This window comes from Zosterops lateralis (genome assembly GCF_965231275.1).
Source record: "Zosterops lateralis genome assembly, chromosome: 5".
In the NCBI taxonomy this organism is placed as follows: Eukaryota; Metazoa; Chordata; class Aves; order Passeriformes; family Zosteropidae; genus Zosterops; species Zosterops lateralis.
In genome coordinates this window covers 57,358,270-57,370,779 of record NC_139766.1, presented here as the reverse complement: position 1 = coordinate 57,370,779, position 12,510 = coordinate 57,358,270, and the positions used below count along the sequence as shown (strand labels likewise).

At 42.2% G+C, this 12,510-nt stretch overlaps 1 protein-coding gene across 1 annotated transcript; it reads right to left on the bottom strand.

The window, feature by feature from the left end:
- Nucleotides 1–237: 237 nt before the first annotated feature.
- ZNF330 (zinc finger protein 330) lies at nt 238–11,608 on the bottom strand. The gene is made up of 10 exons (XM_083862326.1): nt 11,548–11,608; nt 8,677–8,806; nt 8,403–8,422; nt 8,204–8,274; nt 6,614–6,693; nt 5,163–5,289; nt 4,337–4,441; nt 2,488–2,534; nt 1,309–1,426; nt 238–969 (listed from the first exon to the last, which is right to left on the bottom strand). Exons 2-10 carry the CDS (start codon nt 8,794–8,796, stop codon nt 692–694), a joined length of 966 nt encoding a protein of 321 aa, XP_083718452.1. The 5' UTR covers nt 8,797–8,806; nt 11,548–11,608; the 3' UTR covers nt 238–691.
- Between the last annotated feature and the right edge of the window lie 902 nt (nt 11,609–12,510).

Sequence of the window (12,510 nt, the reverse complement as noted above, 5' to 3'; positions counted from 1 at the left end):
GGATACCAACATTTTATTTCCAGAAAAGTTTTATCTGAGGTGTTCTTATAGTGACTATATATAGCCCTACCAATTAATATCTAATGATAAAAATACTGAGAAGGTGATGTGCAAATACACAGAGAACTACATTGATCTGCCATACTGACATAAACAAGGAAGCAATTTCAGTGTCAATTTACACTTTGTATACAACCTGCTTTTCAGCTATTCAAGGGAGATCAATATTTATGACAGTTCATTAGAGAATGCAGTTGACTTTTATTGTGCAGACCAAAAAAAAATGCAGTCACCAACCCACCGCTGCTATAATGTACGAAATCAGTTAACAAAATTATTGTAAAAAATAACTTAATTTCTGATGGGCAAATGGAAGCAAGTTCTACCTCTCCCACATTCCGGTGTTGATAGGAGAAAATGGCATTGAACCATTGTACTCAGTAACTCAAGGACAAAACCATTCTGTTTTTTAGGAGAATAAAAATATCCTGATTTTCTCCCCCAGTCCCAAACCCAACATCAGTTCACCTACAGGAAAAACGTCCCTTGGAGTTACTGCAGAAGTCCCATGTTCTTTACTCTAACTCTGATATGTAAGTACCTGCTAGAGCTATCCTACTGGCATGTACACAACTCAATGAAGCATTGCTTGGCTCCTTCCAAATGTTTTTAGCTTGCCAGCATACTAAGCTTAATCTTCTGATTCCTCATAATGTGCATACCCACTAGCATAGGTCCTTCCTAAATTCAAATTGCTGAATACATCTGTGGCCTCAGAATCTGAATCCTTCCCTCGCTCATCATTGTCATCTTCATCATCATCTTCTGCTTCATACTCGTCATATTCATCCTCACGGTCCCCTGCATCCCCAGACTTGCTGGAGGAAAGGTTTTTCCAGTAGGCATCATAACCAGAAGCTCCATCTGCATCTTCCCCTCCAGTCTGTCGGCCAAACTTCAAAGAGCGTGCTGCAGGCAAAGGAAAATCATCATATTCCCACCAATCCAATATTTCATTTCTCTCTTTTTTTTTCGTTACTTGAAGAGTAGTTCAAATGGCAATTATTTTTCTTTTTTTACACAACTAAAATCTCAAACTAAAGATTTCACTTTTTTGGAATCAATTAGTGGTTAAGAATAAGACTGCTTGATTCCAGAACTCAGAAACACAAAGTTTTTCTCAAAAAAAAAATGAAGCAAAACTGTGCAAAAACAATTGAAAGTAACCAGACTTTACTAAGTGCTCCTAGGCAGAAATTAGTTATTAATGGCACTTGTATGGCTTGTTAGCTAGAGAAACTGGCTTACTTGACATGCTCAGATCCTTTGTCTGCTGAGTTTCATGGCCACATTTAGGGCAAGGAGGCTTTTTCCCTTTTTCCTGCTTGAAAACCTTACTCCGCACATGATCGTCACAAAAACAAGCCTGTGTATTGAAGGGAGAATACAAAAGCCAAATGTTTGAATCATAGAAGCACATTCTTCAGCAAGAAGCAAGCACAAATGTGTCTAACAGCAGCAGGGTTTTCTGGGCTGGGATTCAAATTTAATGAGGTCTCTCTTGCAGTGGACATCACGTCTGATCAATGTGGTTCCATGAGTTCTGGGGAAGAGGCTGGATAAAAGTGCCAATAAACAAGCAAGAAAGTAACATACTCCAGGGCTGGATTGCAGTGCTGCCCACAAGGAGCCTGGCAAACTTGGGTTTGTGTTGACAAGCTTAAATAAACATCATGAGATGTATGCCAGAACAAAACAATGCAGGGGCCTGAAAGCAAGAATTAGAGATGGGAAGTTCACACACTGAGCAGCAGGGTGCAGTGAAAATGCCTGGAAAAAGGAACTATTTGGAATAGGTCATCAATGCCATGGGAAAGTGCAGGGAAACCATATGGAGGGTAAGAAGAGAAAGAGCAGGCAATGAACCAGCACCTGCAGAAATCTGGGCAATGCTGATGATGAAGCAGGTGGAATTTTTACACAGAATTACTTCTGAGCGTGTAAAACCATAAGCCCAATGTCAACAAATCAGCCTGTTCACATGGAAAACTGGATTAGCTGTGGAGATTATTCCTTTGGATGCAGTGATATCTGGTCAGATAATCACCTGGCTGTTTAGAAGAACAACTTTTTAAATTGTAATTCCATGCTGGATCAAAGCATTTTGCAAAGCCTTGCATTCTGTTCACAACCAAGGATTTGTTTTGTTGTCTTGGTGTTTTTTTAAGCCCCAACATGCTGCAGGCCCAACTTAAACTAAGAGGGCTGGGCAAAGATCACCTCACACTGTCTTGTGTTTAACAGGCAAGCACAGATAAACCACCTTTAGTCCCCTGCAGGTCTGACCCCAGGCTACAGAAACTAATACGAAAGTATGAATTTCCTTTTAGTCATGGAGAGTAAGACATGGCAAGGCCTGATACCAGCCTTGGAGGCCAAGGAGAAGGAGCCTAAAATCAGCCCCTCCCAACTGCTTTTATTCCTTACCTTACAACGTAGGCAGGAATGCTGGCCCAGCCTGTTACACGAGACACCTGTTGGAGGAAAGCAGTATGACAAATTCAGTGCTCGGAAACTGCAGACCTGTCATGTTTTTAAAACCTTGTAAAAGTATGCAATAACATAACTGAGGCATTTATTTTTAATTCCCTGACACAACTGAACTCTAGCAACATGAATCAGTCATTTCACCCCACAGTACCATTTTACTAATTTTTTTTAACTCTAAACCTCATTTTGACACAAAAAATGACAAAAAAATTCAAGAGGAAAAATGCTTAACTATTTCTTGAGCTTCCAAACTTTTAAAACCTGAAGTTTCAGAACCAATTTGGTGTTAAGGTTTCATCTTGCTTTTCTTATTCTCACAACATTCAAAAGAAGGAGTGCTAGAGATATAAGAACACTTAAAAGCTTGCAAATTTCCAGACCTAGAAAAGTTGCTACATTCTCTATTTTCTATCATATCCTCTGCAAACGTACTTGACTGCACAGAACTTCATGAGAGAGTCTCTCTGTGTTAAAGAACTGGAGCTGGCACACAAACTGTAAAGAGCAGAATCAGTGCCCAAAATATAACTTGTCTTGAGCTTCCAATTGTTATTATTCCACTAGAGGGAGTACAGTAAAGGCAAACATTCAGGAATTGGCAGCAACACGAAGTTTGGTGAAGCAGTAACACATACTCTACCAGCTTCTGTGCAAGTACTCATTTCTTTCCTCCTTGTCTAACCCCTGTGACAGCAACTTTTGAATCTGAAGTAATAAATATCACGAGTTCTCCACATGAGCAGGACAGATGTTGGATTTAGAGCTCTGACATGTGTTTAAAGATGGAACTGGAAATGCTGATGCATATATATTCATCATTTTTTGAGTATTTGCACTTCAAAAAACCTCTCTCAGATAGTAATGGAAAGTAACAGTACCTTTTTCACAACTAAAATGGATTTACACTACAATTACATGACCACATTTGAAGTTCATGTATTCTGCAAAAGTACAAGTTTTATAATCTTGCTACCTCACTGACAAAAATCTTGTCTCTACCAAGTCTGCTCTGCGCCACAAAACACCAAACACAGTGAAAGCCCTCAAAAAAACTCTCTCTCTATTCAGGGTGTGATACCACATCCATGAATTGAGAGCTTCTAACAATCATTGAAAAAACATTCTTGTGGAACAGCTGTTGCTGCCTCAATATTGCTACACAGGAAGAAATTCTGACAGAATGCATCAAGGGAAGCTAAGCAAGGCTTAAAAAATAGCTGCCTGGAAACAAAAGTATGGGAGATGAAAAGGAGATAAGAGATGTCTAAAAACATTGAAATCACAAATATTCTGGACCAGGAGAAATCAATTAGGACAAGAGATTAGTCAGTTCAAAGGAAAAGAGCCTTATGATAAAGAGCACCTTGAATTTCTATAATAAGAATTGAAAATGTTGTAATAGTCAAAATAAATGCATAGAAGTTTTGGGAAGGACAAACAAATGCTTGTCCTATGATGAACCAAATCTTATTTAATGGTGGCTAGGCAAGAAATACTGCTAGAAAAATTTAGTTATTTCAAGTACGTATAGTCTTGGCTTGTTTTGTTTTATTGTTTTTTGGGTTTTTTTTTTTTTCAACTTCCTTTGAAGATTTCCTGTTTCAGCCAGAGATGAGTAATGTGTGAGCAAAGTCAGGCATGGCCATCGCGTCCTCTTACAAATACCAGTTTTAGTTTCTAAAAAAAATCTACTCGGGAAAGGTGATGGAGAGTATTCTGGAGCACACAGGAAGCAAGTAGAGAGTTGCTTGGCTGTGGTGAAAGGGACTATGAATAACTAACTTACATTTAAATGTCTCTGCTTCCAGAACTTGGCAGCTGGCTTGATGTTCAAACTGATCATCCTCACAGAGGAAATCATGGCAAAAAGAGCAGGCAAATATTCTGCCTCCTGAAAGATTTATCAAGGCAAAATAATCAACAATGGGCACAGGCATCAAGTCTTGCTCTGCAAACAATTTAGGCAGTAGTTTTGAATGAAGACTAGTTGTCCCTAGTGTCACAAATGCTTCAAGGTCCTAAATTAGACACTGCCATCCATTTTTACAATGAAAAGTACCTCCTATCCTACAGTATAAGACAACATAACTATAAAGCAAGTATTAATTCTAGTACTTTTCTTCATTTTCACTGTAGCATTAACTATTTTTCTTAAATCAGATCACACTTTCATCCAGTCTTCTCTGCTCAGTTGTGATACACACTTGAAATAAACACTTCAAAGGATTAATCAAATGGAGACCAGTATGGTTTCCTAAGCAACTGGGAATCCAAATACCTGTGCTAGGGCAGAAGAATGGAGTAAGAATGGCAGAAAACTGTGTTGGCAATTTGATGCAGTGCTTAATTATGCTAATAGAACCATTATAATTTAGATTACATAATCATCCTTGAATTGAGCATTTTATGTTCTTGAGCAGGTCATTTACTTTCCCCTCTGTATAATGACTATTTTTAAAACTGGGATGATCTTTGCTTTGAACAAACATACTGCAAGGATTAATCGGCAAAGACTAAAAAGGCTATGTTGAGAATATAAGTGCACTAACTTAAGCAGTGCAAGGAAAGAAATGTAATTTATATTTTCTTATTTTTAAATGTGAACAACTTACCGTGGTCCCAGACACTTCTTTCACACTCGACACATTCTGCATCTGCCAGCGGGCACATACACGCGTGGGTGCTGAGACACTTCCTCCCGTGACACACCCAGGCCTCACAGAAATCACAGATTGCACCCTGCAACCACAGCAAGAGATCACTCAGCACTTCTGCAATACCAACAGAGAGGCCTATCCCATCTCCCTCAATGTATCCTAGTATCCATTCTCTCCATGGGCTCCCTTTGGATGAGTGAGGGTATTGAACCAAACCCGTGTTCTGACCAAACTGCTCCACAGTTCATGTCTGTTTTTCATTTCTGCAGGATTAAGCATGATGCAAAATAATTGGTTATCTATCTCAATTCTGGTTTTTATATTTCTTATCACACCTTTTGCACATGGTAAATTGTGTCCTCCAGTTGAAACCTGGGATCCATAAACTATAACAATGTTCTGACAAAAATGAAATCTCAAAGAAGACCTGAAAAATGCCTCTGGACTCTTACAGCTGAAATCATTAATTTGGATTTTAAACTCTGCTATATTAGAGCACAAGCTCTGCAGAGAGCAAAGATCCAGTAACTCATTTGAAGTAAGTTTGACTCTTTAACTCTTATTTTGATTAAATTATAAGATCTCCACATCAGCTATCCATAACTGTAGCATTTAAGAAGCCTTTTCAGCCCATAGGTAACTAATTATTGTGTGCATTACATGCACACAAAGCTAAGAAAACAATGATGAATCCAAATTTAGCTGTTGATGCATTCACCCTTGCATCAGTGAATGCATGGGATGAGTTCAGGAAAGCTAGCATGTAAAGGCTGGCTGTGTTTCTGAGAACAGCTGACAGCCAGCTACAGGCAGCAACAGGACAGAGGTTTAAATGGACTCATTTACTCCAGAGGCTGTGACGGGTCTCACCTTGCTTCCAGAACGCAGACACTAACTTGTCCTTCTAAGAACAAAACTTCGAAGGCCTGAAGCTATGATTATTTCTAATTAAGAGCCCAAAAGAGGGGGTTTGTTCATTAATATTCCTCTCTAATGGAACAGGTTCCTCTCTGTGATCCTGATGATCTCTGCAGTACTAAGACAACAGCGACAAAAGTCTGCAGGTTTGCAGACATTTTAATGCTACATTTTAATGAAGGCTGGGAATTATCTATGGGACATGCAAGGGTCCAGTGCTCTTCATGCATGTGCTTGGGGCCTGCCACCAGCACAGATCCATTAGCATGCAGGATATGTGCTGGAGTTTGCAGGAGCTGAAACTAAAAATGAAAAATTTGTAGGTTTCAGTATAAGGGAAAAATCAGTTTGTTACAGAAAAGCAAGGAAAAACCAAACTTGGCATGATAGATGCCATCATTCCATAAATCTGTTTCATCATCTTTCCAGGAAGTTTTGCACAGAATATCCTCATAGTGCAAAAAAAGGCTGTAATTTTGTACACATACCACCATAGCTAGTCCAGTACTGTACACGCCAGCATGTTTTATAACACAGTCTGAAGACTTCATCATGCATTTTGTTTTTCCTGTTCAAAATAAAAACACAAGGAACCATAAGAAACCTATGTAAAAATAAAATTTTAAAAAGAGTAGAATGCATGTTTATGTAAGAACAGTACTCCAACTAAATGCCTGTGCTTAGCCATAAATCTACGTAAAAATAATGCAAAGATGTTTGCATTATTGCTGCATTCTGCAACCCACCTTCACAGGTCTCTTAGGTTAAATTAATTATTGTCTGTTTTCAGTCAAATCTCTTGCCTCTGCACTGAGGTAACAGGACAATGTGTTGGTCTTGCTCTGTGTTTTGAGGCACTGGCAAAAACTTTAAATGTCAAAACAAAGAACACAACTAAGGCCAAAGTCCAGCAATGAAACCTTAAAGAGTTCTATTTGAAACCACTGCTAGTTCTGTCCCACCATAAAAGTAAAGCTGGGCTGGGCGGTGAGAGGGGGTGGGGGCATTACTGGGTGGGGAGCTCTGGAACAGAGCTACCCTGCTCCTATCCCTCCCTGCCTCCTCTAAGATGCTGCTGGTTTATAGCCCTCAATGCTTGAATATGTATCAAACAGCTCTAATGGTCTTTTTTTGGAAAACCCTGGGTCTCAGTGTAGTATGGTTGTTGATAGGAATGTTCTTCCTCTAGGAACATACTCCAGATTAAGATAAATGCAACACACAGATATGAGCCATAAGATAGAGAGCACGTTTTTAGTACTTCCCTGCATGGTGACAGAAAGGAGACTTATGAAGGGTGACACACTGCCACTGCACACTAGCAGCCTGGCTTCCAGAAATGCTCAGTATCTGTGGGTCACAACAAAGGCACTGAAAGCTGCATGTCAGCAGCTCTGAGAGTCAAACTCCAAAACAGCCAAATTGCTTAATGACAAATTGGAAATCTGCAATGAAGTGTTGAAACAGTGGAACAACAAAATCCACCTCAGTATGAAATGAGTATCAACATCTCCTGCAAGCAAGCAGCTGTTTAAAACCAAAGGGCATTTTAGCCTGATTCAGAGCAGTTCTCTCACTAATTTCAAAGCATCAGCCCTCAAGTCCACATAAATAACAAGAGCTGCATGTTAGATTACAACCCCATGCAAGGTGAATGATATATTGTTGCTTTAATTGATATTGGATTGATCAGAAATTATATAATCCCTAAAAAAGCAGTATTTATTGGTGCCTTGCTAGCAGTCAGGGCATTTTTAGTTTTGCTGTTGTTAGGAAACAACACTCCACATGGTCAATCTACAGAAACAGTCAGACTTCTCAAACCTAAAAGAAAGAGAGACAAATTTTTCCAAAGAAGACAAGCCATGATCCAGGCTTGCAAAACTTTGGGGGCTAGAGGCATACATACTGATCAAAGAAGATCACTTCTCAAGGAGGATATTCACAGCAGATTCAAAAGAACCTGCTCCACATCACAGAGGGACTTTAGGATAAAGCTACTGTAACAGAGGTACTGAGAGTTTAATACCAGAAACAGGACTGAGGACTGCTTGTTTTCATTCATTATTTCTACTCACCACATTGTGCACAAATGGGCAATTTCTGAACAGAGTTACAGAAGTAGCAAAAAGCTCTATTCTTCTGTCGTCTAGGCACATGGAGGAGAAAAAAACAAAAAGAAAGTGTTAAGCTTTAAAAGAAAGCATTAAAAAAATACCTGTAAAATGTCTGAAACAAATATTAAACTACTGGTTATAAAAGGGTAAAAATTCTTACCTTTGGCACTTATCACATTCCTAAAGAGAAGAAATAAAACACTGGTAATTATTTTCATTCTAGGTAAAACATATAAAACTTACAGATCTCCACAGGGAGTTCAATTAGGCACCAAACCTTTTAATCAATATTCTGTTTTGTGCAAAGATAATCTTAAATATAAAGGAAGGGCAAAAGGAAGAATGGCATTGTAGTGGAATTAATGCAGTCAAGGTATTCATTTACATAATCGAACATTAGGTATTTTAGCACAGAATTCTTGAGGTTAATTTACCATTGAAGCATTACAAGGATGTTTGGCCAAGTCTATGTTGGCTCGGGAAGCCCTTATCTGCTTCTCCCGCTCCCGACGGTTCTCGGCTTTCTTACGAGCGCCAGTCTTTTTCTTAGGCATCTTTCACTGTCTGTGGGGGGAAAAACAGGAATGGAATGAATGCACACAAAACCACGTATGTAAGTACAGGGACATACATGACACATCCAGCACTAAACCTGGATCTTATGGTTCCTGCATTAACTGTGCTTCATTCATTTCCTTGTCTGAAAGTTTCTTTTGAAATATAGATTAAGGGGACAATCCATGAGGAAGAGCCATGTGATGAACCATAAAGAATCTTGTGATCTGGAAAACTTTGCTGTCTTGAACTTTGTGTTTAACTATCTTTGGAGTGTTTTGCCTTAAAAAAAAATGAAACCATTGCTATCTGTAGGTTTCTTTCTGATGGACCTCTGGTTTTGGTTTGCCTTGCCTGTTTAATAAGCATCTGTAAGGACAGTTGCAGCATCAACAGGCAGTAAATTCTAGCAGCTTCAACTTGGAAGAAAAATCAGTATCTTCATTCAAAAGGTCTTATAAACCAAAGAATCCTAACTTTCCTGAACACAGGAATATATTGTCCTGACCAGATACTAAAATTTGCTTTTGATAGCACACATAAATCAGTTTTCTTACCCTGTAGCATTTTGCACCATGTTTAAATTGTATTAGTGTCATATTTTGTAGTCAAAATTATATTGCTGTGCTGCCTGCTAGCAACTGTCATTATTCTAGAGTGTGGCATTTCTGACACTGGGAGTCCAATATCAGGCTCCACACTAATTTTCAAACCACTCAAATGCTGATTTAACAATAGAATCTAATGGTTAGTATTTATACCTTGACTTCCTCACATTCCCTCATAATGGAAAGTAGAAAAATGACAAACTGTTTTCATGAGAAGCACTGCCCCAGTGCCTCATGAGGACACAGATTACGAGAAATTTTAGATGGCAGTTTTCAGAAAGTTGCACTGAGCTAAGTAACAACAGAACTGCAATGTCAGGTCCCTTTAGTAAAGCTGTGCAGTGAATCCATGCTTTTAAACACCATCCTATAGATCAATAGTCATATCACTCCTTCCCTCTGAACTTTCATTTAAGTTGTTTGTTGTCTTCATCCTGGGCTCAGATTTTTAAAGAAATTCATTGTCTTTGTAATTTTTAAGGATTAGAGCTTAATAATGTCATGATTCCAGAAATTATGACAGCATAAACCCTGTCTACCTTCAATTCCTTTCAAATCAGAATATCTATCACCTCTTTTGAAACCACTAATTAGTATTCAAATACCTATGCAGAGAGTTCTACCTCCACATTTGGTACACTGTTACCAAATGCTCGGGCAGGAAAGCTCCAGTGGGTTCTGTCTGCAGTCCACACCCCTGAGGGATGTGTGGGAGAGAACAGTGCACCTGGAGGACCTAAAATAAGAGGTTGTAGGTCCATGCCTGGCTCCCCCCTCAGCCCCAGAGGGTACAGCTGTGCTGCCCTAGAGAGCACAAGAGCTCCTGCATAGGGAGGAGCATTCTGCACAAGGGTTGTTTCTCCATTTGAAGTTTCCTGCTCAGGACTGAAATGCTGTGCCTGGGTCACAGCAGCAGCTGTGGATGTGAATGTGGCTCTGCAGCTCCAGGGCTGATGCTGTGGCACAAGGAGGCAGAGCTCAGATATCAGGAGGCTGTGCAGGAATGAGGTGAACAGTTCAAAGGAAAGCCCCTAAAACATGGTATGTGAGTACTGGGTCCCCAGCTTCCATTCTGTAGATTTTCACCTCCTGTTGCATTATTTGCTAAGGCAACCATGGGCAGATTTCCCACCACAGCTCCAAAGTCCAGCTGGTGGACTTTAACTGGTGGTTGTGCTATGTGAGGTGCATTAACAATGCCCAGTATCTGAGTTCTGCTGAAGTCACTGCTTCTTGTCCTTGGTGAGGTCCCAAAGCCACTCCTGACTGCACCAGCAGGTTCCTGGATCTTCTGTGCTGAGCAGGACAGGGCCTCATTACCTGGTGCGCACTGCCCATCCTGTGTCACAGACAGGAACAGCTGGAAGGAGCTGTCCCACTGTGGGCGGGAGCTCTGGGGCTACCCCTGTCAGGCCACAGATACCAACACCCACAGGAGGCTTTTGGATTTCAAGGTTTCTTGTGCTTGACCATCAAGCAGCTTCCACTCCACGCGTGTTCAAAATCTGTTTCGCCACTCGTACAAAAATTACAATCAAAAATTTAAAAAGCTGCATTGACAGTAGTTCATACTTAAAAAGATCATGAACCGAACGCCCTAATAACGCAAAAATCATTTTCCAGGCACTGTGATGCCTATGACTTACTCCATCTTTTGGAAGCAAGGTGGCTAAAAACTGCCCTGCGGGCCCGCAGCGCCGGGGGCTGCTGTGCTGTCAGCGCCCAGGTGTGCGGGGCTTTCCTCAGGTGCCCCATTCCCTGCCCCATTCCCCGCCCAGCACCGGCGCCCCGTCCCGCCGGGAGCCGGCCGAGACCCGCTCCCAGCCCGTGTGGCGAGGCGCCGGCAGACAGCGGGGCTGCTCCTGCCGTGTGCAGGCACACACTGCCGTGCTCGCCTTTCAGCGCTTTCCCACATCTTCCGCACTTGGCCCCCAGAGCGGGCCCGTCCCGCTGCCAACCCGTAACGCCGCGCTCCGCCTTTCCCGGCACCGGGCTACGGCGGAGCCGGACACCGCTTCGCTTGCAAGAGCCCGGAACCGGGACCTTCAGCGCCTCTAACCCGGCCCCCCTGAGGCACTGCCACCCCTTCAGCGCCCCTGGCCCGCCCCCCATTCCCGTTCCCGTTCCCATTCCCGCTCCCACCTGGCTCGGGCGGCCGTGCGGAAGCCGGAAGCGGCGGTGCGCCGGGTGCTCTGCCCGCCCGGCCCGCGCCGCCCGGCGGGAACGTTCCGAGCACGAGTGTGCCCCTTTCCCCTCACCGAGTGCGGCCCTGGGATGGGATTTTCCATCTGTTTGCTGGGGGCACGGCCCAGCCTCGAATCTTGGGCACTTTGTCAATTCCACCTCAGCTCTCACTTGCCAAGAGACCAAACTTTGGGCGTAGTGATTGCAATGGTTACTTGTGGCTGCAATGGGCACCTGCGAAGTTACCTCTGAATCTTTCATCTGTGGTGGCTTGAGCTGTTTTTAAAATGAAGTGTTGAATAATCTAATGTATTGTACAGGTAATTAATGGCAGACGAGTGCATGGATCTCACTCAGGTGTATTTCGTGGTCTTTCACCCAGAAAAGGTTTGATGCATATTTCATATAAATCAGACCCAGGGCATTGCCTTGTGTGCTTTGATCATCGATTCACTCCAGTGAGGTGGTTGTGTTGTTTCACACTGTACTTTGTTATAAAGGACTTGCACCTCAAGTGGGAATGAGTTATAAAAGTTTTATTGAGAACTAACCAAAATCACCCAGAGCAGAAGGGGGCAGAGCTGGGAGCGAGGCTGAACTCCAGGGACTCGGCCACACAATGGTGGCTGTGCCTTGTGTCCATGTTGCATCAGCCACGTACATATTTATGAACAGTCACACATATTTCAATATTTTCCATACACCTGCCTGGCCCCTCCCAAAGTCTGCCAGTTGACCCTCCTTCATCCCCCATCGGTGGAGGTCTTCTTACATCTCGATGGGAGGTTGCCAGGCCAAGGCTTCCAGCGACAAGCATTCCCCATTCCCGGCTGCCTCCTGCAAGGGGCACATTACACACCCTCCCCACACCTCTCTGGCAGCCCCTGCCTCCAGAGTTGTCTGCTGGCAGCAATACAGGTG